Source organism: Podarcis gaigeae, assembly GCF_964106915.1.
Source record: "Podarcis gaigeae genome assembly, chromosome: 12".
Lineage (NCBI taxonomy): Eukaryota > Metazoa > Chordata > Lepidosauria > Squamata > Lacertidae > Podarcis > Podarcis gaigeae.
In genome coordinates this window covers 19,428,319-19,456,009 of record NC_139688.1, presented here as the reverse complement: position 1 = coordinate 19,456,009, position 27,691 = coordinate 19,428,319, and the positions used below count along the sequence as shown (strand labels likewise).

Genomic DNA, 27,691 nt, shown 5'->3' with positions numbered 1-27,691 from the left:
GCATATGTAGGAATAACGAAGGATGATGGGAGGTTGGATGCAAGTGACCTGTGCAGGAGCAAGCTGAAAAGCAAGGCTCGCAGAGCCACTTTTTATTAGCAGAAGTCAACAATTGGAAATAGTAGTGAAACCACTCTGAACATGACGTGTTTCCATCTAAGCACATTTCCAGCGTTATCAAATACACGTGTTAGCAGGTGTTTCCCTAAAATGTTCCGCGATACATAATTACATCTGCGTCCCTGGTCATGCTCCAGCCAAGCGTTATGTCTAGTAACCAAATATGTGAGAGGACAATTCGTCAGGGGAATAACCCTGTTTGCTAGCCAAGAGGCCACAAGTTCATGGAGAGTGGGCGTGAGGGTCCTTGGCACGCTGTGGCATGCCGGGTGCAAGGTGTGCCTCAGCACAAGCAGAACGTTACCTCCATATCTCCAAAATGTCAGGGGGAAACCCTGTCTTCTAGCCAAGAGGCGAAAGTCTGGGGAGTGTGGGTGCGAGGCTCCTTGGCACGTTGTGGCATGCCGGGTGCGAGGTGTGCCTCAGCACAGGTGGAACCACACCTTCACAGGCATATTTGCAGATCTATGCCCTAGATTCTGGCGCATACGTCTGTCAATATAGTAGACATTTTCATAGGCTTAAGTTCACAAAAAGTTGCTTTGCTATATTTCACAATCATTTCCTTTAGCCTTTCCTCCTTAAAATGTCTAATCTGCAATTACAGATGGAAAGTTTATTTTCATTTCTTTGAAATAGTTAAGTTTTTGAGTATATTTTTCTTGTGTGACTTTGTGACCAATAAGGACACTTGAAATTGTTTTTGAAGACATAACTCAAAAACATTTCTGTTGACAGAAAAAGAATTATTTGAATTAGCTGTTAAGAAGCAGCGTTTACAGGCCAACTTGGAATCCAATTGGAAAGAGCTACAGGAAGCTCAGACACTTGCAGCTACTGAACCAGGCAGTATCAGTGGTACGTTTGCTGTAATATTTCATGTTGTTAGATATACTTTTAAAACATATCTACTTTGGATTTCAGGTCATTTCAATACAATTGAGCTTAAATGCTAACATGGCTTATTCATACTGATGAGTCTTAGAAGGCTGCTGTTCTGATTACTGAGATAAGATGTATGATGGAATTTGAGCAACTAGCATTATAAATGTAAATATTTATTTTTAAAAACCCAGTTAATGCTACATACGTGTTGCATAATAATATTTTGTGTAGGTTTTTCAGCATACATTAATTATTATTTTGTAGAACATAAACTACAGCAGCTCACTGAGGAAAGAAGACTCATGACTCAAGATCTAAAGGAAACTATGAACAATATGCGAAATGCTGAACGCCGTGCTTCAGAAAGGGCTCTGATTGAAACACCCACTGGTAGGTAGATAATAATGAATGATGTATAATACTATGGTATTCCTAGTATTACTTCAGTGTTTCAAGACCCCTGTTATCAATGTGAAGAGCAGGAGTAGAAGTTAATCAAGTGAGTCCCTTTTCATTGTTCTTGGATAAGTTTTAGGTCTGTGAGCAGTTAAAAAGGGAAGCTGTGATTACTAAGATCCAGCATGGGGTTCTCAAAAACAAGTTGTGCCAGATTAATCTCACTTATTATTTTCCTTAGTTACAAGCTTGATAGATCAGAGGACTACTATGGACGTAGTGTATCTTTATTTCAGTAAGGCTTTTGATGAAGTCCCCCAAGATATTTGTGCAGAGAAACTGGCAAAATGTGGACTGGACAAGATAACAGTTAGGTGGATTTGTAGCTGGTTGACTGAACTTAAAGAGTACTCACTAATGATTCCTCATCAGCCTGGAAAAAAGTGACAAGTGGGGGTACTGCAGGGTCCTATCCTGGGACTGTTGTTGTTCAACATCTTTAAAAATAACCTGGACGAAGGAATTGAGGGGATGCTAATCAAATTTGCAGATGAGACCAAACTGAGAGGACTAGCTAATGCCACAGAAGACAGAATGGGGTTCAAAATGAACAGATTGGAGAACTGTGTCAAAACTAACTAACAATAGGGACAAATGTAACATTCTGCACAGGCAGGAATAACCAGCTGCACCAATATAAGATGGGGGATACCTGGCTTGCCAGTAGTACATGTGAAAAGGATCTAGGGCTCTTAGTAAACCCCAAGGGTAACATGAGTCAAAAGTGTGATGCAGCAGCAAGAAAACCTAATGCTATTCTAGGCTCCATCAACAGAGGTATAGTGTTCCAATCAAGGGAAGTAATAGTCCCGCTCTATTCTGCCTTAGTCAGATCACACCTGAAGTTCTCTGTCCAGTTCTGGGCACCACAATTTAAGAAGGATCTTGACAAGCTGGAACTCGTACAGAGAAGGATGACCAGGATGCTGAATGGTCTGTTAACCAAGCCTTATGAAGAATGGTTGAAGGAATTGCATATGTTTGGCCTGGTAAAGATGAGACTGAGAGAAGATATGATAGCCATCTTCAAATATCTAAATGGCTGTCACATGGAAGATGGAGCTAGCTTGTTTTTTCCTGCTCCAGAAGATAGGGCCCAAACCAATGACTTCTAGCTACAAGAAAGGAGATTCTGACTAAACATCAGGAAGAATGTTCTGACAGTAAGATTTGTTTCACAGTGGAACAGACTCCAAGGAGAAGTAATGGACTCTCTTTCCTTGGAGGTTTTAAAGCAGAGGTTTGATGGCCCTCTGTCATGTATGACCAAGTTGAGATTCCTGCATGCAGGTGGTTGGACTAGATGACCCTTGGGGTCCATTCCAACTCTACAATTCTATGATTCCTTTGCAATATAAAAACAGAATAAAATACAACTAATAATGATTGATTGATTGATTGATTGATTGATTAAAACACCACTCATTTTGTAGCAAAAGTGTTCTTCACTCCAGGTCAGTACTTCTCAAATTTTATCACTTTCCACAGCCTTTATGAGAAATGCAGTGGCATAGCGTGGGGGGTGCAGGGGGGGCCGGCCGCACCGGGTGCAACATCTGGGGTTAGGGTTAGGGGGTGCAAATCCACGGGTTAGGGGGCGCAAATTACTTGCCTTGCCCCGGGTGCTGACAACCCATGCTATGCCACTGAGGAAATGTTCACTTTTTTGGTCTCAAAAATTAAATTCTGCACACCCTCAAACAAAAAAGAGTTACTGGTAGTTGCACAATTAGGGAATTTTATACCTTGAAATTAATGCTCTTATAGCCATCTTCACTTTTGATAGTTCACTGTGTGCATTGCATTCATATCACATTCAGTAACTTTCATTTCAGTTTCCCATCTGTTTTCCATGCTTTTTCTCTGACACATTGGGAGGCAATCCTTATAGATTAAAAATAATGAGAAACTCCAGAGTTTCATGTTTTTAATTTATGAAGCTACAGAAGGCAGATTATTCATTATTTATTTAAAAGAATTTTTAGCTTACTTTTCAGCCAGAAAAGTCTTTACAATCTAAAAGATACAGCTTACAATGAAGAGGGATTGGAAGGAAGGAGGAAAAACTGTGGTAATGAGGACTGGTTTAGTTGTCCAGATGGATTATTTTATCTTGTTTTATTACATTTATATATTGCCTTTATTGCCTCATCTAAGCGGAGATGGTGTTTTGTGGATGGGAATATAAATATTCAGTGACTTCAGGATTAGTCTGTTTCTTATCCCCTTATATCAGGACAAGATGATTTCTCATAAGCTCCTGTAGTGAATGTTGTGGTGGGGGCCACTTTGGTATACTTTCAGAATGATTTCAGTTAGCTTCTTCATCCTTTCATATATGCAATCTGCAATGTATTTATATGAAATAATCAAGTTTTTAAAATGATTTTTATTTATTTTATGCTAATATGCTAGAAATAAGGACATACAAATAGTTTTTCAAGGGGCAATTCTGAAATATTTCTGTTCACAGGAAGGAAGTTCTATGATCTCTTGGAGAAGAAGCAACAGTTGCAGGCAGATTTGGAATCCAACTGGGAAAAGCTACAAGAAGCTGAGGCTCTTGTAGCTACCCAGCCAGGAATTATCAGTGGTAAGTGGGCTGTGATCACTAATGCTTTTAATTAAAATCTTAAATATATTTTGTTGAAGAGGCAAGCCATCGCCTTAGCTGCCTTGCCATTACGTTTGTCCAGCTCAGCATTGATGGAGAGATTACTGAAGTTACAGTGGAATCCAGTTAAACAAAATAGTCTGCCACCTCAAGTGTGTGGTCACCAATGCTGATTCATAGAGTGCTGATGAGGTCCTGACCCAAGATGTTGGTCTTCATCAGGCTGATGGTAAGGCCAAACTTTATGCAGGCTTGGCCAAAATGGTTGATGAGTCACTATAGAGCTTCTTCGGAGTGTGCTGTCAAGGTTGCAAACAACATCTCTCAGATGAGGATCTGCTGCAATTTTGTTTTGGTGTGGAGATGTGCCAGGTCGCTTCATATGGATGTACACACCATCTTCAGTTGAGCTGAAGGCATATGAGAGCAATAGGGAGAAGAATATGTCAAAGAGGGTTGGGGTGGGTATTCAGCCCTGTTTCACACTGCTCATTATAGGGAAGGCATCTGGGGATGAGCCGTCATATTGGATGGTGCCACGCATGTTGTTGTGGAAGGACACAATCATCTTGAGAATCTTAGGTTGGCATCCTATCTTGTTGAGCTTTGTGAAGTGTCATTTTCAGCTGACAAGGTCAAAGGCCTTCATCAGGTCTGTGAAGGTGATATACAAGGGGCTCTTAGCATTTCTCCTGCAGCTGGTGCAGTGAGAAAATCACACTCTCTCACTGGCTGGGAGAGCAGAGCAGATCAGGCAGGGACTAGGATGGTGCCAGCAGGTCTCACTGATCCCTCTGTGCTTAGTTCTCCTAATCCATGCAATGATGCATTGTTACAGCTCAAGAGCACATTCTGGCCATGCAAAACTGCTTGAGAAGAGCACAAATTAGAGCTGGTGGTAGGTGTGGCCCTGGGAGAATCTCGAGAGCTTGAAGAGGATTGGAAGGCAGCATTTAGCTCTAGGGCAATGGTGGCCAAACTTGGCCCTCCAGCTATTTTTGGACTACAACTCCTATCATCCCTAGCTAACAAGACCAGTGGTCAGGGATGATGGGAATTGTAGTTCCAAAACAGCTGGAGGGCCAAGTTTGGCCACCACTGCTCATGGGCCTAACATTCACCACCTCCAATGTAATGTACATGGAATGATAGAAGTGCTCTATAAATGTTAAGCATTAGTCTCTAAAATTTTGAGATATTAAATACTAATCGCACTATTATATATAGTGTAGATATTTTAGCACATATTAAATATTTTATTATGAATTGATGTGAATTTTTAATAGAGCGTAAACTAGAGGAACTGACTGAAGAAAGAAAGCGTTTGACTAAAGAACTAGATGCAACTGCAGAAGATATATTGGAAGCCCATCGCCAGGCTTCAGAAAAAGCTCTGTTTAGGAAACCTGCTGGTAAGTAGGGAATAAATGACCTTGAATATTAAAAGGGAATTTAACATGCATACTGTTTCAAAGTTCAAAGCTCAGTTATCCCATCACTGTTAAAACTGAAACCGTTGACACTGAGGTATAGAAGACATCAGTCTGACAGCCTTCTTCTGTGCCTGGATTGAGCCCCAGTGGGAATGTCACCTTCCTCCAACTACAGGAAACAAAGCAGAGTCCATTAGATGCAGCAGCCGGATAGGTTAACATCACTGTAATTTCTTTTTTGAATTTATATCCCACCCTTTCTCCTGAAGGAGCCTGGAGTAGCATGCCCATATCAAATTTCAGTGGAGAGCCCTGCATTCATCCCAGCCAGCTTGCAGCTCGATAAATTGGATGAGCTTTTAGCCAATGCTAAAAACTAAGAAAGAAAGTGGGGAGGTGTTACTGGGTGGTGGTGATTATCAGACTGAGAGGTTTTATGTTTGTATTGATTTGGAAGCATTGAGGATGGACACTGTTTTTGCTAATCAAAGTAATCTCAGGGTTTACTTAGAGCAGAGTCTCAGGGTTTACTTAGAGCCTTGTACTGTCTGGAAATGTTCTATATGTTCCTACGGAGCCCATATTTACAGACCTCTGTTCATCATAGTGGATGTGAGTGGTATTACATATCAGAGCTTTAAGCCCACTTTATATTCTTTGCTATTTTCCTGAATAATTAGTTTTAACTTCTTAAATCTTAAGATAAAGCAAAGGGACCCCTGACCATTAGGTCCAGTCGTGGCTGACTCTGGGGTTGCGGTGCTCATCTCGCTTTATTGGCTGAGGGAGCTGGCGTACAGTTTCTGGGTCATGTGGCCAGCATGACTAAGCCGCTTCTGGTGAACCAGAGCAGCGCACGGAAACGCCATTTACCTTCCCACCTGGAGTGGTACCTATTTATCTACTTGCATTTTATGCATTGCCAAATGAAAAAGGCATTTGCCATTTTTATGAAACGATGCATTTTTAATAGATTTATTCATTTATGTAACTTTATCAGCATTGAGGACATTGGAAACTGTGTTTCAATATATGATTCGAAACCATTTTTCTTTTTTCCCCAGAAAAAGAGTTATATGCACTGTCAGAGAAGAAACAAATGTTACTGCAAAATTTGAAAGGGCTGCAGGAAGCACAGGCTCTTGCAGCAACCCAATCTGGCATTGTTGGTGGTATGTATGCTGTCATTTTTCCTTTTTTCAACTATAATATTAAACATGTGCATTTGGAATTAAGGTTTTTCAATTGCCAAGTAGGTTTTTAATGCCTATATCTGTATACATGTGGGTTCTGCAACAAAATGTTGCAGTGTGGGCTGTTCCTGTTCATTATGCCAGCCAGACAGCTATGCTTTCTTTCAGGAGACTCCATTCCCTCCCCTCCCCTCCTTGGGTTTCCATTCTCCTCCAACACACAGTCAGTATTCTGTGGCTAGTGAACATGTTCGGTCCTCATTGGCCAGTTTATGATTCCCCTCCCCATATGATTCTTTTTTTAAAAAAAAATATTAGCATTTTCAATAATAAAACAAAAACAAAAAATAAACAAAAAATAACCAACATACAAAAATAAAAACACATAATATTTCAATTACTTATTTTCTTTTACCTTATTTCTCAGACCTCCTCACACCTCCCCATCTTGTATTCCAATTTAAATTGTTAGCTCAGCAAATCCTTATTACTTATTTCTCAACCTTAACTTAATAATTTATCTTAACATATTTTTTTTTTTACTTTTACTCTTTAATCCGTTTCCTCAATTTATTTTGCTAGCCTTATTTTCATTTGATTTAGTTCATTTTAAATCAGTTTTACCTTATCCAAACTTAAACATCAATACTTATACATCAATACTCATTCTTAAAACATTTTCCTAAGATTGACCAATATTCCCTTCCACGAATTTCCCAATTTTCATACCAATAACAAAAGAGAATAACAACAGAACAAATTATAATTATGTCCCCTTTGGATTCCCAAACTCCACCCCCCCTCCCGGTTTCAGTCCCCAACACCATCAGTCTCAATCTACTATCAGCCTGGAGATCTCACATCCGAGGCTCTTAGTTCTCTCTCAGTTCCTCTCTGCCGGTCTTTTAGATAGTCCTTAATATTGAACACCAAATCTCAGAGAGGCTCCGGCCCAACAGGATCCATGTTTCTTCCAGCCAGACCTCCATACTTAAAAGTGGAGACTATGGGGTAGTCCAAATCTTGTTTCTTACTCCTTTCAAAACCAAATGTCCCCAAAGCTCCAACTTCCACCATCAAATTTGTAATCCTTAGGTCTTCAGATCTCCACATAAGGAGATCTTTCCATTTTTCAATCTCCAATTCAGGCCAGACTTTCCACATCAAATTTTTATCCTCCTTTGTTGCCATCATGTCAGGCCTCAAGCTCTCCTTTAACACCTGCAGAATTACAGCTCCTCCTTCTTTTTCTTCAAAGACAACATCTATCTCCTTCTCCAAATTCTCAAAGCTCTCAAGTTTCTCTGTTTGCCCAGTTGAATGGGCTTCCTGATTCAAATCCTTATCAAACTCAATAATGTTGTTTACTGTTAAGTCCAGAGTTGTAACATTTGTAGCCAAAACATCAAGTTGGCCTTGTATCTTTCCCAAGAGAACAAATGCTCTGTCCAATTCCGCCTGGATTTTCCCTCCTCCAGCCGTTCTTGTAATGTCCCAAAACCCCCTCTAGAGGGATTTTGGTTCCTTAATATTCCTTTCAGCTCAAATCCAACAGTCAAGTTAGTTTGTATCAGCTCTTCCTTATTTTCAAATTATAACCAGCAGAAACAAGAAAAACAAAGTTCTCTTTTTCCGTCTTGACAGCTAATTTGACAGCTGTCAAACTCTTCAATACCTCATCAACAGGCTCTCTCGCGGGGCACTCCCGGGTCCGGGGGGGTGACACTTCAGCTCCCAAAATTAGTTCTTTATCCTCCAGTAAAATTTCTTATACGGCCAAACCGTGAAATTAAAATCTTTAACCAAAAAAAAAAGAAAAAAGGAAAGTTCTCTCGACCCTAGTTAGCAGGTCCTTTGCTTTAAATTATATACAACACGGGGAGGCGGACTTCCTGTTTAAGCCTTCCCCGATCATGCCTAATTCAAAAAATTTTCTTTAAAAATCCAATTTCCGTATTACTCACGGGTTGTTACTTTACAGTCCAATTGCTCACAAGAAGAAGTCAGCGCTCTCCGACAATGGCAGTGCGGCTTCACTCCGCAGAAGGAGCAGTCTACTCTCAGCACCGCGCCGCTCACCCCTTCCCTGTTCCAGAGCCTTTAAAAAGGCTCCTTCGCAGCTTGGGGGGGGCGCAAATGGTGCCCGCCGAGTCACCACGCTCACAGGCTTCACCGCCTGTGATTTTTAAGGGTCCCCGCGTCGCCGCAGCGGCAAGACCCGATCCTGCGGAGCCGATTCCCTCCAGAGCTCAGAGGGAAACCCGGAAGTCCTCCCCCTCCCCATATGATTCTTTACTGCTTCTATTAATTTTGGAGTTTCACAGAGCATTCTCATTCTTATATTTTGTTTCTTAGTAGTTCTGTTTTCACATAATAGCCATCGTAACTCAAATATTATCTCCCTATTAATACATATGTTTAATATGCTACATCAGAATCATTGCATGTTTTTATACAATATTACATGTCAAGACAAACCATAGTTTAGTGTTACATCTGAATCAGGCAATTAATATCTGAACATTCAGTGAGCAATATATAATACGCTCATTTATATTAAATATTTTAGATACTGAATGCTAATTGTGCTATTATATATAGTGCAGTAAATTAATTAAGGTATTAAATGAAGGCAAATTAATATTTTGTCACAAAATTTGGTCTGAAATTATTTTTTAGAGGAGAAACGGAAGCAGCTTGCTGAGCAAAAACAACGTTTGGCTGCCGACCTAGAGGCAACTATGCATGATATACAAAAGGCACAGCGTCATGTTTCAGTGGCGCCTATAACTGTGTCACCTAGTGGTAAGTTGAGAATAAATGACCTTCTGTCTACAGTCACTTTTTGTTGTTTCAATAAAAAGTTCTCTGAAAAGAGGTAGAAAGGGCCTTGGGTCTTACCTGGCCTTGGGTCTTACATGGTCATTTCTGGGGCAGGGCTGCTGTCAAGTTTGAGAGAGCTGTAGACAACCTGTCCTGTCTCCCTACCTGTACCACCTGGATGCCCCCCCCGGCATAAATTAATATAGTAGTGGCTTCTGTAGAAGCTGCTTAGCTGCTCTCTGGAGAGCACCAGAAAGATTGCCACTGCCTGCCCCTACTTGAAACATGTCCTCATAATTTTACCCAGGAGCAGCAAAGAGAGCTGACAGTGCTCAGCCCAGTGCTCACTATAGAAGGCTGGAAGAAAATGACTGCAGCCACCACCATCATATTTATTGCCTCAAAAGATGGTAATTGCAGTAGTAAAATGTTGGGTGCAGTAGCCATTTCTATTGTGAGTGCTGAGCTTGGTGGGGGGAACTACTTTTTAAATTGAAGAGGGCGAGGGGACAGCATTGACCCTGGGAAATTACTTTGTTATCTTTCCAGAAGGTTTTCATTTTTCTCACTTATCATGTCTTAAGATCTGTACTGACGGATTAAGTTTTTATTTTAAATTAAAGATTTCATTTTTGCACAAGTTTCTTCATCTTTTGCACGTATGATATTTTTCAAGTGATTTAACCATGATTAAAATTTTAAAAACATTTCATTTTCCAGAAAATGAATTATATGAACTATCGGAGAAGAAATCTCTGATACTGGAAAGTTTGGCATTCAATCGGAAACAGCTACAGGAAGCTCAAGCGCTTGCTGCTCTGCATCCAGGCACTGACAGTGGTATGTTTTAGGAGCGTGCAGCAGCACAAGACTTGCTACATACCCAAATTTGGCATTTTGTAAAACAGATTCCCTTGGTCCAAGGTGCTTTGTGGGTTGCTTGATTCAACTTATTTCTCAAGGTCCACTTTTTCCTCTTCTTCATTCACTTTTTGGAGGATAAAAAACTATAACTTTTTTCTTTTGACAGAGGCAAATGAAGTTTATAAGCATATCAGCCCCTCCAAAGTGGATTAAGCCTATCAAACTACAAACAAATGAACCCAGGGACTTTTGTTGTGGATACCTCTGAAATGTGATCTTTTCCATAAAAATACTGTCTCTTTTTTTAAAAATATTTTTAAAATTTTTAAAATATTTGGGTGGACTGGAAGTAGATGAAATTTACTGGCAAGTTTGCCCCTTCTGAGGTCATGACTCCTGCCAAATGTCTGAAGGGATAGCTGCTGTGGTTCTTTTGCAAGAGCAACCTTATCTTGTGTGTGTGATTTAATAAGGATTCACTTGTGTATTGAGCAATGACATAAGAGAGGTGACTCTGGGCAAGAAACTGGAAACAATTCTAGGAGATTTTTGCTAGGCACTTACAAACTTACCCTATCAGTCACAATGTAGTTTTGGAATCATGAAAAATAATATAATATAATATAATATAATATAATATAATATAATATAATATAATATAATATAATATAATAAAAATTAAAGGAAAATAGAATCTGGGACACAAGATATTAAGGCCTAGAAGCATTAGACTTTATATGTAAGTCCTCAGCAAATCCAGTGTGTGGCTTTCTGCTGGGACAGGCTTGCTTGGGTGGGGTTTCTGTTCTGTGTATAGGCTTTGATCGTCATCTGCACCATCCTCCTTTTTTGTAATAGCATTTTAAGTTTGCCAAAATATTTTTAGCCCTTTATCATCATAACAACCCTGTGAAGTAGATCATAATGCTTTCTAGCAAAACAACAAAAAGAATGTAGTAGCACCTTAAAGACTAATACATTTATTATGACATAATATTTATTGGGCTGCACTTTACTTCAGCAGATGCATTCTATGAAAGCAGATGTAATAATAACTTTTAAAGTGCTACTTGATTATTGTTTCACTTCGGCTGTAAGCCATGCCTGTTGACTAACTGTTTGACTGAAAGTGCACCAGAGTAATACCGGTATACTGTACTCAATGCCACACAATGACCCTGTGTCAAGAGAAGGAATTTTAAATTAGGTCTCCAGATCTTCTGGTGGGCTGACTTTAAAAAATACAAAGAAAAAAGACAATGCTCTTGCTGATTGACTTACTGGGAAGAAAGTGCAGGTCTGGTTATGAATTATGAGCCTCATAAATAAATGGCATGATCATGCACAGAGTGCACCTATCTCACCAATGAGGAATTTATGTTAGCATGATGATTTCACAACACCCACTGCTGTCCAAACAGAAATACATGTCCAAGCATGTATTTGAAGAAGGCCCCCCTCCTCTCGGCATTAGTCTTTGTTGCCTCAGGATTAGCAAATGCATTTTTAAAAAACAGTAATTGTGAGTCTTTAAATATCCCTGCTGGTAAAAGAAAATGGTATAAGTAAAGTTTGTTTTACAAACAAGAAACTCACAGTGTGGCCAGTGATGCTACTCACACAAGAAGGCAACAAAAGAAGGATACGCAAAACGGTAGAGAACAAACCCAGCCATTTAATGCACTCATTTAGTGCACTTATTTTATTCTGTAGCCATATAGCACACTTATTGTATTATAAATTGCCCCAAATTTCTTTATAGACCATAAATTAGAAGAATTAGCTCAAGAAAGAAAGCGTTTGACTGAAGATCTAAGAGAAGCTGTGCATAGTCTACATGAAATACAGCGGCGTTCTTCACAAAAAGGACAGATTGATTCTGCTGGTAGGTGGACAATATATGACCTTCAGAGTTCCCCCCCCCCCAAGGGTTTCTAGTGTTGTAAGCCCAATTATCAGGCTATTGAGAAAAAGGAGGTAGAAGCAAGTTAACCTATTAGTATGTGCCCTCAATCACATGTGCACACATACATGGAGGTAATGCATGTGTCACCAATAGCAATGTATTTCTAGGGTCATAGTGTGCCGTTTTCCTGTACATTTACATCAGGAGAAAATTAATTATAGGCTATGAAATATAGCTTTGAGTGGAAATAATACTATATTATAAACACAAGGCAGTTGATAGATATGCATAGAAGACTTTGTCAAAAGCCTTACTGAAATTAAGATACACTACATCCACAGCATTCCCCTTGTAATTCTATCAAACGAAGAAATGAGATTCGTCTGTCATGATTTGAGAAACCCATGCTGGGTCTTAGTAATCACAGCATCCTTTTCTATGTGCTCACAGATGGACTGTTAAATTATCTGTTCAAGGACCTTTCCTAGTATCAATGTCAAGCTCACCGGTCAGTAGTTCCCTAGGTCTTCTTTTTTGCCCTTTTTGAAGGTGGGGACAACATTTGCCTGCCTCCAGTCTGCAGGGACCTCACCCATTCTCCAAGAATTCTCAAAGATTATAGACAGAGGATCTGTCTATAACTAATTGGCTGCTAGTGCAGTTTGGGAGGCAGTGGAAGACAGGAGTGCCTGGCGTGCTCTGGTCCATGGGGTCACGAAGAGTTGGACACGACTAAACGACTAAACAACATCAAGTGCAGTTTGATGGTGATATTCTACCCTAGTGAGCAGTTGAGTCACCATATTTTGCACTAGCTGCAGCTGCGGATACAGAGGAGGAGGAAGAGAAATAAAGGTTTAAAAGAAGAGGGCTCCGGGATGCACTTGAAAGTGCTCTCATGGAATGTAAATGGATTTAACAATAAAACCAAAAGACATCAAATAGCACATGCCCTGTATAAACAAAAAATGGACATCATATGTTTACAGGAAACACATATAAAAAGACTTCATCAAAGAATACTATGAAACAAAAGATTGGGACAAGATTTAATCTCCTCAGATAAAACAAAGAAAGGGGGAGTAGTTTTGTATGTTCATCCCAATTCAGATCCTAAACAAATATTCAGGGATGAAGAAGGTAGAATAATGGGGTGGAGGTCAAATGGGCAGGGAAACGATGGATACTTGTGGGAATGTACGCTCCAAATGAACGAAAATTGGAATTTTATGAAGACCTAGAGGAGAAATCATTTGAGGTATATGAGGGGAAAGTTGTGTTAATGGGCGATCTAAATGGGGTTGTTTCTATACATTATGATATGACAATACGAAACAGATTGGTTAAGTTACCATCAGTTGAGTGCAATATTTAAGCTAGCTAAAAAATATGGTGAAAAGGTGCTATTAGGATCCATGGTCAAAATATTATCCAAAATGTATAACTTATTACTTGAGTGGGAGACAATGGAGGAAATGGTAAAGTCTTCAATGGTAAGTTGGGCTAGGGATATTGAACACAATATTGATTTTGCATTATGGGAACAACTGTTGAAAGTAAATTCAAGGTTTACAGCATGCTACACGTTAAGATAAAATTTTATGAAGATGCAGCATAGATTGTATTTGACACCAAATAAACTAGTGAAAATGTCAAAATCAATAAAGGGTAATTGCTGGAAATGTAGGAAAGTAGAGGGAACCTTCTATCACCTGTGGTGATCATGTAACATACCGTATTTTTCCCTCTATAACACACAGATTTTTTCTCCTAAAAAGTAAGGGGAAATGTCTGTGCATGTTATTGAGCGAATGTGTGGTCCCTGGAGCTGACTGTCCCAAGTACAGGGCAAAAATCAGGCAAAACTCATATTGCGCCATCACGGAGGAGAGGAGGCTGCTGCTTTCCTGCATTCTGCCTCAGGGTCTTACTGCCCACCCTGTTCTGTTTCGTTACTGTGTTTGCTCAAACGGAACAAAGAGCAGGCAAACCCCCTCCCCTCCAGGCAAGCAGAGAGGAAAGCAGAGCGTCCTTCCCTCTAATTTCTCTCCGTGCTCCGGTGCTGCTGCTGCTGTGTCTAGGGACTCGCAGGCAGCGGAAAACATGCAGGGGAGAGAGAGAGAGAGAGAAAGAGAGAGAGAGAGATGGCTGGCTTGGGGGGGGGGACTTTTGCCTTCCTTCCCCCCCCCCTTAAACCCCTCTCCTGCATTCTTAGCAAGCTGCTTCTCCGCACACTCCTCTCGTGCTCCTTGTCCCTTCTATGTTTTTCCTTCCCTCCCCACTTAAAACGTGGTTACAAAGCACGGATCCACATGGATCCTCAGGATCTTTGCATTGGGTCACCCCAGATTCACCATCAGATCACATAGCAATGATCTGATGCAAAAACAGGGCTGCAATGGTGCAAAAATGTGGTTACAAAGCACGGATCCACATGGATCCTCAGGATCTTTGCATTGGGTCACCCCAGATTCACCATCAGATCACATAGCATGTCCATGGCTACAGCCTGCACCAAAAAAAATCACACATCCACTGTTGCCTGGGGCTGCAATGGTGCAAAAACGTGGTTACAAAGCACAGATTGACATGGATTCTCAGGATTTTTGCATTGGGCTACCCCAAACTCACCGTCAAATCACATGTCTGTGGCCACAGCATGAAGCACAAAAATGATACATCCACTGTTTCATTCAGATTTTTTTTTCTTGTTTTCCTCCTCTAAAAACTATGTGCGTGTTATGGTCAGGTGCGTGTTATCGAGCGAAAAATACGGTAATTAAAAATTACTGGAAAATGATCTATAATGAACTAAAAAAATGTTTTAAAAATCCTTTTCTAAAAACCCAGAAGCATTTTTGCTGGGGTTAATAACAACAGAAATCACCAAAAAACAGATAAATTTGTTCCTATACACGACAACAGCTGCCCATGTGTTACTAGCCCCAAAATGGACAAGGTATCAACAAAAGAAGAATGACATATTAACCTGTTAGAATATGCAGAGCTTGCAGGAATGACCACTGGAATAAGAAATCAAAATGATGAAAGATGTAAGGACTGGATATTTTTTATTGAATACAGTATATGAAAAAATATTATAAGCAAACAATCTACCTAGCAGGATGGTAAGATTTTCAGCAGTGTAAGAAATAACTAAAGTTTATAAAAGTAGTTACAACAGCTGGGGTGAACCAAGGAAACACGGGAAAAATAGATAACAGGAACCATGGAAGGAGAGGAGAGGAAGTGGGTTATGGAATGGTTTTTTTTTTTTTTTTAGGTCTAGAAAATCTTAAATTGCAACCTCTTTTTTATTTTAGAGATTCTTTTCTTATTGTATTTTTTGACCATATTTTGTTGACATGGAATTATATCAGAAACTCAAATAAATAAAATTATTTTAAAAACCCCAAAACAATTAAAACACATATTAGGTATAATATAGTTATAGATATATTGGTGTACATTAGTGCCCCTGGTAGCTGATGATACATTCCAGGGTCCAGACTCTTCTCCCAGAGGCACAGGGCATAAGGAACTACAGATGGATGCATAATCTTCCTGATGGAAAAATATGCTAACCCATGATCTGCAGAGCCCCAGGCAATTAGTGAATTAGTCCATATTCTAGGCTTTTCTCACCACAGGGGTGGGGGTGGGGGCAGATAAATTCAGATGGGCTGGCTTTTGTTCTGTGATGCTATTAGCTACAAGGTCATTTGAAACCATTTTTCAATAGGTTTGTGTGTGTGTGTGTGTGTGTGTGTGTGTGTGTGTTTGTGTTTGTGTTTGCAGAAGAAGAATTAGAAGAATTGGCCATGAAGAAGACACAGTTGCTGCAAAAGTTGGAATCCAATCAGAGACTACTAGAAGAAGCTGAAGTTCTTGAAGCTGCTCAGCCAGGCACAATCAATAGTATGTATACAGTGATTTCTCATGATTTCTGTTAGTCTAAAACATATATGTCAGGATTACAGCTAACCCAGGCCCTGTAGACATGGAGAAACCCACACCAGTTCAAAGAGGTGCCTGGCCACCCAAATGACCTTATTCCAAGCCCTGCCTTGATTTGTCCCCATTGCCCCTTCAGGAGCAAAGGTCCCAGTGGGCCAGATGCTCCGAAACGGCTGTCCTTCCTCAGAGCAAGGCATTTTGGTTGAGGTAGGCATAGAGAGTGCCTGGTCTCCTGTGACTTTGCTGTAACAGCAGCAAACAATGTTTAAACTGTCAATTTTTTGGGACTGGTGGGCACATTTCCAAATCTGTGTAAACTGTTGTGGGCACAACCACAGAATGATTGCTGTGCAAGCCTGCCTAGTCACAAAGTACAATAATAAAGGCGTGTATTACTGGTAATTATTTGGCCAAAATTATTTTTTAAGCAAGCAAGTTTGATCAGTTAGATCTTGTAATTCTTGCATATTATACATTTCCTGATTCACACTGCAAATCCATATGTTACTCATCTTAACCCAAATAAGACTACCACTTTGTTCCTCCAAATAGCTCTCACACACGTACGGAATCCTTCCATTGCTTCCATCCTCTCCATCACTCCTCACAGAAGTATTCTCCCCAAAGCAACTACAGTGGTACCTCGTGTTACATTCGCTTCAGGTTACATATGCTTCAGATTACAGACTCTGCTAACCCAGAAATAGTGCTTCAGGTTAAGAACTTTGCTTCAGGATGAGAACAGAAATTGGGCTCCGGTGGCGCGGCGGCAGCAGGAGGCCCCATTAACTAAAGTGGTGCTTCAGGTTAAGAACAGTTTCAGGTTAAGTACGGACCTCTGGAATGAATTAAGTACTTAACCCGAGATACCACCATCTCTTTTTTCAAACCAATTGAGGTCTTGCAGAGCTGGAGAAGGGAGAGGTGAATGCATATGCTGGATAAAAATTAACAGTTTGGGAAGGGATGTTGGAAGATCAGCTGTGCGCTGCAGGCTTTTGAGTTGTTTTTCTCCTGCCTTGCTGTTTTTTATTGATTGCCTCTCCGTTTGGTGATTTCACTTTGTGCACCATTATGAAGCTTGACAACAATAGTGCTATTGTTTGCTTTTTTAAAAACCCACAACCCTAAACAGGTCTAATAAGTATAGGCACTGCAAAGCAGGGTGGGGAATGGCTGAGACAGGACTGGCCCTGGATGTTTTGTTGCTGCAGGGAAACTTGAAAATGCCTCCCACCCACTGCCTCTTCCTCTGGAGCCACTGCTGCCTAGAGATAACATGGAAAGTAAAGGGAAGCTGGAGAAGAGCAGGTGGTGGCAGCAAGTGCCTGGCAATGACCAGCAATGCACACCTGGCAGCAGCAAGAGGCCCAGCAGTGGCCAGATGTAAGCACCTTGCGACAATGAGCAGCAAGTGTGCTGCGTGCTTCCCTGAGGTGACTGCCTCACTGTGCCTCGTGGGTGGGCCAGCAATGGATTGAGACATTTGCTTTCTTCTCTAGAGCGTGTGCATGTTACAATGTCAGTTCCAAGGGTGGGGGGAAGATCAGGACACAGAGTGGAAATTTTGTGCTTTGTTTTCCCACCAGAACCTCAATATTTTAAAACCTATGCTGGTTAATTACAAATAGTTGCCACTGCCAAGCAGCAAAGTCTGCAGTTCCATGCCTCTGTGGCTTTGCCTTCATGGCTTACCTCCTCCAGTCCTTCCCTCTCACATGTTCGCTAGTCTGCTGAGTGAGAGATACCAGCTACTCACCTCCCGCTTGCTCTGTGCGGCCACACCCCCACCATCACGATTGGTTGAGGTCAGCCATAAGCAACACTCCACCAAGTCCCAAATATGTGTCCTGCTGGGTAAAAAATGGAGCATTGGGCCTTGCCTGAAGCAACACCTTGCCTGAAGCACTTTTACACAGGAAAAAAAATACCCTTTCCCTGGGAGAAAGATGGGCTTGCTCAGGGATGCATTCTTAGCACAGAGGTCAAACTGACCTCTGGTGGGAAGCAAGTATGCCTTGCACAGGCAGTGACCATTTTAGGCACGTCCAATATGTGTGCAACCACACACACATGCATCACACTGAGCCTGAAAGTGACCCAAAAAAATCACAAAAAGGTGTGGGGCGGGGGTGGAATGAGGTGTTTGCAGGCTTTTTCAATGGTGTTCCAAATTTCAAACACACAGTGCCTTGGAATGTAACCCCCATGTAAACTGGGAGTTGCCTATACTGCAGGTTGCGACTGGAGGGTGCGGTGGGCTCTGGAAGGATGCTGCCTCTGCCCTCATTGAGGAGCTTCCACTGCTTAAACAATCAGGACTTAAAGCCGTCTAGACTGCACCAGAACCTAATCACCAAGCTCTAATATGCTACATGAAATTAATAAATGCCATTGCTTGTTTTTGTATGTGATTATAAAGAAAAAGAAAAAGAAAAAGCAAGCTCCCTGTCAGGTTTTGCATGATATCTGCACTTTCCAGGATATGTTCCAGGATATGTTCTATGTAAGACTTAGCTCTCTGTGCAATATGATGATAAAAATGCTGCACTGTGTTATAGAATTTCTGTCTGCATTACTGTGATAGTGCTAAGCATTCCTATTTAAAATGGTTGGATAATTTTGTGTACTAATTGCACTTTGTAATGTTTTTATTTCAACTGCATTAATAGTGTGTTATCAATTGGCTTGAAATTATTTTGTAGAGCATAAACTAAAGGAGGTAGCTGAGGAAAGAAAACGTTTGACTGCAGAACTAGAAGAAATTCTACACAAGATGGTACTAAAAGATGTACAGCTTCAGGTTTCAAAACCACCTGGTAAATACTGATTAAATTACACTTGTAGGTGCTTAAGTCTGCATACTGTTCCAGGAGTTGCAAGCTTAATTAAAGTGAATAAAGAATGTGTCAGACCACAAACTAAATATATAGCATAATGCGTTTCCAAATTTTCTTAGAAATTTGTTATAATTATATATTTTTTAGATTTTACATTGTATTTTATGTTGATTTAATCCACTATATTAACTTTTAAAGATATTTACGTACTTAAGATACTTAGGTGGACAATTGGCATACAAATATTGTAAATAGATAAAAGGTCAACTTTTGTATTTTCACCCTAGGCGCCCTACAATTTTTGACACTTTCAGAAGAATTTCAGTTAGCCTTTACCCCTTGCTTTAAAAGCTGCAAGGATGGATGAAATTTGTCTTGTTACAAAAGCAAGTTTTTACATTTGAATATGTTTCTTCATTTTATGTGAAAATGGGTGATATCCAAGTTCATCATACTCTGAGTAGATCCATTGAAATGAAGGGACTTCAGTGAGTCTACTTTGAGTATACCTTAGTTGGATATCATCCTCACTTAGCAGTTAGGACATATTTTTCAAGAGATAATTCTAAAATATTCCTATTCATAGAGAAGGAATTATATAAACTGTCAGAGTGGAAGCAACATTTATTGGACAATTTGGAATCCAACCTGAAAGAGCTAGAAGAAGCTTGGGCTCTTGCAGCTACCCAACCAGGCCCTAGCAGCGGTATGTATATGATTATTTTTGCTGCTAGTTCTGTTAATACTGTATCTTAAAGATACAAACCTGAAATGCAGTGTCCTTCTATTTCAGTAGATATTATCTACTGATACAGATATTCAGTAATCTGCTGTTCTACAACTCAGACAGAACAGCTATGATGAACAGTCAAATATTTTAGAAAGTTCAAGAATCTAGTTGGCTTTGTAAGTCTCTAGGAATAGAACCTATTGTTTTCCATCCTGACAGGGACATTAGAATGTAGAAATCTGTGTCTTCAAAAGGTAATACTGACCATCGTGACCTTTGAGTTCTTTCTCCTTCTGTTGAACATTAGACATTCACATTCCTTTATTATATGGAAAGCACATAACATATTAAGTACAAAAAGACATGACAACAACAGTGAAAATGGTGCTTACTTGAGTGGGTAGGTAATGAGATTAATCTACAGCTGGGCAAAAAGAACAGCACAGTTTCAGCCAAAATTAAACCATTCTTAGTCCAATTGGCAATTCTACTCCAGTTGTCCTTTCTTATGAATACATAAAATCACTGCTGATTAATGATAGAGGGTTTTTTTTACTCACTATCTTTCAGCTTGGGTTTGCAACACTGCTTGTGTTATTTCATATTTAACAGAGTTGAATGGTAACTTGAGACATTTTAAACATTCAAATGATTTTTGTTGAGGAAAAATGAGGTAATAGTCAAACACAGAAAAAATACTTAATGCAGCAACTTCAGAAAGACAAATGGTCATTAGGTTTAAATGTATTGCATTTATGTAATATAATATTAATTATATAATCTAATATTAAAGTTCATGCCAACATCCTTAGTAATATCCTTAAAGTGTTTCTAAACAAATTGTGGAAAATTGTCATGTAGATAATCTATTAAAGAAGTTAAATGAGGAAAGAAAGACTTTGATTGAAAACCTGGAAAGAGTTGTGGAAGATTCACAGAAAATGAAATCTCGTCTTTCTGAGACAGGTGGAGTAATAAGACCCATTGGTGAGTACATAATAAATGTGTTTGTACATAATCACAAGTATTATAACTATAGTAATCAAAACAATCTAGAGATTATTAAGTATTGAAATATTGCCAAGAACATAATATTATGTACTGTCATTGTACTCTATATATAGTCTCAGAAACTACTTTTCACAATTTATGATCTCCTATGATTCTAGCTGTAAAAATAACATTTAAAACTATGTTTTAATTTTTAAAAACATCTTCATTTCCAGACAGGGATTTAAGTCATCTTTTACAGAAGAAAAAACTGTTTTTGGAACGCTTGGACTCAAATCTCGAAAACTGGCTAGAGGCACAAACACTTGCAGCTACTCAACCAAGCAGTATCAATGGTAGGTATATCATATGTTTAAATATCATCATAATCTTGTGTGTATGCCGTCTTTCCATAGTTAAAACCATGCTCAAGGTTGCTTACATAAATGTTGCAAAAGTACTCAAAACAATAAATAGAACACATCAAAAAGTACACAAACAAATGGAACCATTTTTGGTTCAACCTGTGCATGAGCCTGCTGTTGGTTCTGGTTACTGTTGTTTTGTTCTTTCAGTTTTTATATAGAATAGTCCATGTCTTCCAATCTGATCTAGGAGGCAGAGAGTGGATTCTTTCCCAGAAGAAAGCTCTAGGGGATCTGGCTCATAGGCAGCTGTTGTAGGAGGTGTAATCCCAGTTGTCTGCAATGCCCTCAGGAATGCCCAGTGAAGAGACATTCACAAAATAATAAACTTCTGTTTCTACCCCCAGCATATGCCTATTGACCAAAATGTATTTAAAATATATATTTAGAAACACTTTTTTACAATAAAAGTTGTCATTTTATCCGGGACTGTTATTTAAAACTGAGGTTGTAAGTGAATTATTCTACCTTTCTCAGTTTTATATGCAACAGTTAACATGTTCCTTTTTAGATATGGCTGCCTTTATTCTAGAACAAATGAGAATGAAGAGAAAGCATCACTGACAGTACAAGAGAAACAAGCAACACAAAAATCACCCACTCCAACTTCGAATTTGGTTGCTAACTTCTTTCTCCTTGAGGAATATTTGTGCATCAGTTATACTTGCTTGCAACAGTATTGCTATTGCACTTATTCCAAAAGACAAATGACACCTTGAGGGATAATCATCTTGCAGTTTGAAGGCTATATTAAGAAATACATTTCTATTGTTGCTAAAACCTTCTTTCCCCCTTTTTTTGTAGAGAAAAAATTTCAACACCTCACTGAACAAAGAAGGCTTTTGGCTGCAGGCCTGGAAGCAATTATTCAAGATATACAAAATATACAGGATGCTGATCCAGAAAAACAAATGAAAGCCAGAGGTGAATATAGAATATGTGACATATTTAATTGCAGAATCCATTCTTTCATTAGTGGAGGTAATTATTGAAGGTTACAGTGTCACTTTGTGACTGAAGGCAGGTGAAGTAGGCAGCTCCCAGAATCCAGTCCAATTTCCTGCTTTTGTTGAAATGGTTGCATTTATATCTAGCTCCCTCTTTACTTAGGCTATTTCTATTTCCTTTTCAAACTTTTCCTTAGCTTGTTCCTCTTGTTCTTCCATTTTCCCATCACACTACCCTTTCTCTGGAACTGCTTGTGGTTTGCCTCAGTGTATCTTACCCCTTACACCCTTACCCCTCTGGTCTTCATCTTTTCTCTGAGAAGCCCTCTGACTTCTGTTATTTCCATGGCTCTCTTGCCCTGTTTCTCTCAAAACTCAAAATCAAGAATAAATAAATTCTCTCTCTCTCTCTCTCTCTCTCTCTCTCTCTCTCTTTCCTACCTTAGCCATTTTAGCAGAAGGAAGGATAGCATGTGTGATGGTTTTTTTCGCTGTACCTAACTTCTCTCTTATCTGTGAATCCTGAATGTGAGAGTAGGGAGTGGAGTGAAGGTTCATAAGCATAGATCTGAATCTTTGATTTGCTTGCCAAAATTTGGCTTCATTTTTGAGGGCTTCATTCCCCGAGGCTATTAACGGCCTGATCCAGCTTCTAGCCCCTCCTCCCAGGTGTCTAATGATGTGAGCAACTTTCGCTGCATCGTTCTGAAACTTATCTCCTTCAAGTTCTAGAAAATATCTCATCTCTGTTTTGAAATCCAAGTAACTTTCCGGGTCTCCCTGGAACTGTTCAACCCACACACACTTGCCCCCATCTGCCGATAGCCCACCTTGGGTTCCTCTCTGAGCAGTCCGGGCTTCCTCCAAACGGCTCTGCAGGTCTGCCTATCTTTGTTCCAGAGCGACATTTTGCTTTTTCAGTTCCAACAGCTCCTTCTCCATGTTGAAGCTATTTCCTTATTCCACCAGCTTTCCAGCAGAAAAAAGGGAGACACGGCAAGCTGTCAGAGGCTTAATGCTGTCCAGCTGGCATAGATAAGACGCCGGGCTCCCAGCCAGTTCCAAACTATTTGATTTATTTGACAAAGTTCAAAAGTACATCTCCAGCGTTTCAATTAGCGTCCGTCCCCTTGTTGCACAGTTGCCGCGTCTACTCTTTCTTTTTCTTTTTCCGTACCCAGCATGCAAGTCTGCGGAAACCCCATCCCTGACTTCCTCTGTGTACAGAATGACTTGTTCCAGGCTCATCCTCTTCCCTCTCTACTTCAGACCCACTGTCAGACGACAGGCTGCTAATGATCTCTTTAGGCTCTCTATAACTGCTGTTTTCTGTTCTTTCATCTTTTCCCCTTTGCCTCTCCCTGACAAAGTAGAAGAGCAAATCTCTCACCCATTATTCCTACTTTGTTCCTTTAGTATGTAGAGTTTGGGGGCACTTGGTATTAACAACAACCTTGCTGAGCCCCCTTCTGCACCTTCCAAGGGAGCAGCAGTAATAGTTGAACCAAAGCCTTCTGTGAAATCACTCCCAATTCCCAGTCCTTTCAAAACCGTAACCAAGGCTGAATATAACTCCCCTTCATTAGTCTGTTTCTATGACTGACAAATTTGGTAACTTAGAGTTTGAATTTATGGACATGCTGAAGCTTCCAGCCATTGACACACTGGTTTCTTAATTCAATGCCTAAATGAATTTCTCCTGCCTAAATATGAGGATGCCCAACTTCTACTGAGAGGAGGCTGGACTTAACCATGTATACTTCTTGCTCTGCTTCTATGTTAACTTGAGCTTCCCTAATATGGCTGGATGACCTCCTTGGCAATCCTCATCAGGACCAGCCCCTCCTCAAGTTATCCAGAGCAACAGCTTTTGTGGATGATGCCACACTTGGCAGCACACAATTTGCAGCTCACTCTCTGGTGTCAGAAGGAGAACCTATGGTTGAAGCACTGGGATGCTGATACCACAGCTAGAGTTGACTTATAGGGCAAATTTTCAGGGAATATGCCCTTAAAGATGGCTTAGTTAAATCTTGCAACAGAAGGAGGTTCTTGTCTTTTCTTGCCTGGAGAGCTATTTCTTTTGTTGTTTTCCTTCATATGACTTTCCTGGCTTTTGTCCACAGGGCATGGCTTCAATACCCAACCACTCTTGCTGAAACTAATCTTACTGCTCTGCAAGGCCCCAGCAAGATCCTAACACTGGTAGAGGGTAGACCCCCTCTAAAGGGAGTCACAGCAATGATGCTAGTCTGCATCCAGTGGGAGGCAGTCTTCAAATGTCTGACAAGCCCAAGACCTTGGACAGATGGGTACTCAACTTCAGGGCTACAGGATTTATTTTCTGGCCCATCGCCAACACATTGCTTTATACAATCTCTGGTTTCCAAATGACCAAAGAAGGAATGCCACCCAGCACCTTCGGAACATGGCAGAAATTGAGCCAGTTACTCCAGGGGGAGTCCTTCTTCAACATCTACTCCATTCTTAATGGTGCTGAAGTCTCTAAGGCAGCTACACAAGCATCACCTAGCTCCTTTACTAGAAACTACAGGATTGACCCATAAATCGTAGACCCTGCCCAACATAGGGAAGCTTGATATTGCCCCTAAATCTAATAAATAACTACATAAATAAAAATAAAGATGACCTTCTACAGCAACGCAAGAGAGAATTGCTGGTTCCTGTGTGAATGGTAACTCTGTGTTGCTGGCAATGGTCATGAGACCTCACCCTAGTTTCTTGACCGCTTCATTTAAGTTACCTAGTTTTTAAATTTTCTGAAAAAATATGTAAAATGTTTACAATTCTAGTTCCTTATTATTAGGGAAGTAGGTATTTTCTTCCTCTTTTTGTATTTTGTCTTGTCCAGCTGATTTGTTTGAGCTTGATAAGGATGCAAATCGGATTCTGGAAGCTGCCTGCTTCCATCAAATTCTCTTTCCTGCCTTCAACTACAAGGTGGTGCCTACAGAACTGCCATTCAGATAAGAACTAACGGTTCTTTATCACAGCTAAACGTCACTCTGCATCTCATATAATTCAAGTAGCAGAGAAGCATGTAAAACATTTTTTAAAGCTATTAATTGCTTTTTTGTGTTAATTTTTTTATTGATTTGTTTCAAAAGAAAGTGCAAACATAACCAAAATAAAGAAAACATAGAATCAAAAATGTAAACCATAAGGCATCACAGTCTATAAGGGCAAACGTACAAAGATATAACACATATTCAAAGGGATAATAAAGTATTAACTCATACAAAGGTTCCCATTGCAAATAATAAAAATATATAAAAGTATTCTCCACCATTGATGTCAGGACTGGTCGTTGTCCTCTTCAGATCACCACACAAACGCTTCTTGTTCTTTTATAACTTTTTATTGTGTATTAACAAAATAATCTTATAAACAGTTCTTAACTAATATTCCTCAGAGTCACTTATTTCAGATACCTTCTGAGCTCTGCTTCTCCGTGACCAGCCACCCTCAAAATGGCGAAGGCGCCTTTCCCTTCGTTTTCCTGCTCTTTTTTTCTAACCTCCTGGCTAGAGCTGGCCTGTATCTCCCCTCCTCCGAATCTGAGCTAGAACTTAACCCTTGCCTTTCCTGTGAACAGCCGGTCCCTCCCTGTTGTTCCTCTTGCTCTCTTCTGTTAGATTCACTGCTCTCCTTCCCCCCTTGGCGAATGCTTTCTGCCTCTGAGAAACTGGAAACTTCTAACTCTTCCCTGACAATTGAGTTCTATAATTATTAAGCATAAAGGTTCTATATAGTCTTACGTGAGCCAGACATTTGCATATCCCTCAGGGCACTGAGTGACCATGTGCCTTAATAGTTGTATAAGAAATAAAACAATGTCATGTATTTTAAAGAAACCATTCATTTGAGCTCTGTTCTTTAGATAGATGCTTTTAGTTTGTGAGAGATATTTTCAAGAAAGGCAATTTGCCAAACTACAGCTAATATTTGTAAAATATTTCTTTGTAGAGATGGCTTTGAAACAACTATATGACAAAAAGAAAGTGTTTTTGGAAAATCTGAGAACAAATTTTAGAGAACTGCAAGAAGCCCAGGTTCTTGCAGCTGCCGAGCCAGGTGGTATCAGTGGTAAGTATTTTACTGGGCAATCCAAGTCATGGGAATGTGTCAAACAGCTCAGCTGCCAGTGATCCACCAACATAATAACCACAGCATCCAAACAGCATTTGGTGGAGTAGTCACTAGCACAATATGCCTATGACTGTATGATATCCACATGCTGCTCTCTGTTGCTTCTGCTCAGCCTCCAGCCAACTCTGCCCCTCCAGTCCACCCTCTCATTACTGTTGTAACTTTCCATTTATTCTCTGCACACTTCCTTCCTGCCCAGTATACTGCCAAAACACTCCTCTCTCTACCACTACTATGTCCTGGCAACCAGTACTGCACACAGGCACTGTTGTCGGAGTCCATTATCGCCCTTGTCACCCCTTGAACTTTGACTCCTACTTGTTTGCTGTCTGGTTCCCCACCCTTTGGTTACCCCAAAGTTGAGCTACCCTTCCACTGGTGTTGTGCCAGGCAGCCTAACCTCAACTGCTGAGCCAAGGTTTCTCTCCATCCCTTGCTGCCTGTGAACCGCCCATCCCTGAGTTAAGCCATGAGAACAAGTGATTGATGTTTTGGTATTTTTTCAAATTGAACTGAATAAAGGTTGCAACAGAAGTATTGTGCAACAATCACCTCCCATGTTCACTTACTCCACAAAGAGAAGCAGATACTCCCAATTGTACATTGGCAATGGAAAGTAGGTTTCCATTCTACTATCCACCAGCTGGTATGTAGGACCTTGGATCTAAGTAATCCCTTCTGGCAACAGTTCAATAATTCTCTATCTGTGTGGCTTACAGTTCCTTTTACTGCACAGTTACCACTATACTTTTCTCATCTGTTATGCCTAATGCCTAAATTATTCAATCTATAATCTACATCCTTTTCAAAAAATACTGTGTGACGGTTAAAGAGTAAAAATACTTATATTCAAAAGGCAAAAACTACATTTTGGTATATCTCATCTTTTATGTTAGTGTAAAATAAATACATTTTGAGTTATGTTATATTCCTTTTTGTAGAGCTAAAGGTACAAGAGCTCATTCAGCAAAGAAGACTTTTGACTGCAGGTTTAGATGCAATTATGCAAAGCATGAAAGAGATAGAAAATCTTATTGCAGGCAATGTGGAAGTAGCAAAACCCAGTGGTGAGTATGAAATTTAAAAAAGTCATCAGACATGCAATACTTCAGAATTCTATTTTCACCTAAGTAGTGTGTGATAGAATGATGTGCTCAAAAATGTTCATCTCAGCTCCATACTGGCAAAGCTCTCTGATATGGACAGGGCCAGTTGCACTCCATGAGGGCTGTTGCTTCTTTCACTGCATTCCTTCATTGAATCTTGTTGCCAGACTTCTGACATAGTTACAGCCCTTGACATCTGCCCACCATTACCAGTGGACACTTCCAATAAAAC

General features: G+C 40.1%; 2 protein-coding genes across 2 annotated transcripts in view; one reads left to right on the top strand and one right to left on the bottom strand.

Moving 5' to 3' along the window:
* LOC310827983 (integrin beta-1-like) overlaps positions 1-27,691 on the bottom strand; it is a 437,041-nt gene that overhangs the window by 345,477 nt on the left and 63,873 nt on the right. The window lies entirely within an intron of this gene.
* The window catches only part of CCDC7 (coiled-coil domain containing 7), a 139,935-nt gene that overhangs the window by 90,485 nt on the left and 21,759 nt on the right, over positions 1-27,691 (top strand). Inside the window, exons 49-64 of the mRNA XM_083704491.1 lie at positions 859-978; positions 1,270-1,395; positions 3,935-4,054; positions 5,362-5,487; positions 6,573-6,680; positions 9,381-9,506; positions 10,245-10,364; positions 12,151-12,273; positions 16,093-16,212; positions 18,957-19,070; positions 19,678-19,797; positions 20,683-20,808; positions 21,048-21,167; positions 22,041-22,160; positions 26,171-26,290; positions 27,295-27,420. Of these exons, the coding sequence (XP_083560617.1) occupies positions 859-978; positions 1,270-1,395; positions 3,935-4,054; positions 5,362-5,487; positions 6,573-6,680; positions 9,381-9,506; positions 10,245-10,364; positions 12,151-12,273; positions 16,093-16,212; positions 18,957-19,070; positions 19,678-19,797; positions 20,683-20,808; positions 21,048-21,167; positions 22,041-22,160; positions 26,171-26,290; positions 27,295-27,420 (1,935 nt within the window). The remainder of the gene's footprint in view (positions 1-858; positions 979-1,269; positions 1,396-3,934; positions 4,055-5,361; positions 5,488-6,572; positions 6,681-9,380; positions 9,507-10,244; positions 10,365-12,150; positions 12,274-16,092; positions 16,213-18,956; positions 19,071-19,677; positions 19,798-20,682; positions 20,809-21,047; positions 21,168-22,040; positions 22,161-26,170; positions 26,291-27,294; positions 27,421-27,691) is intronic.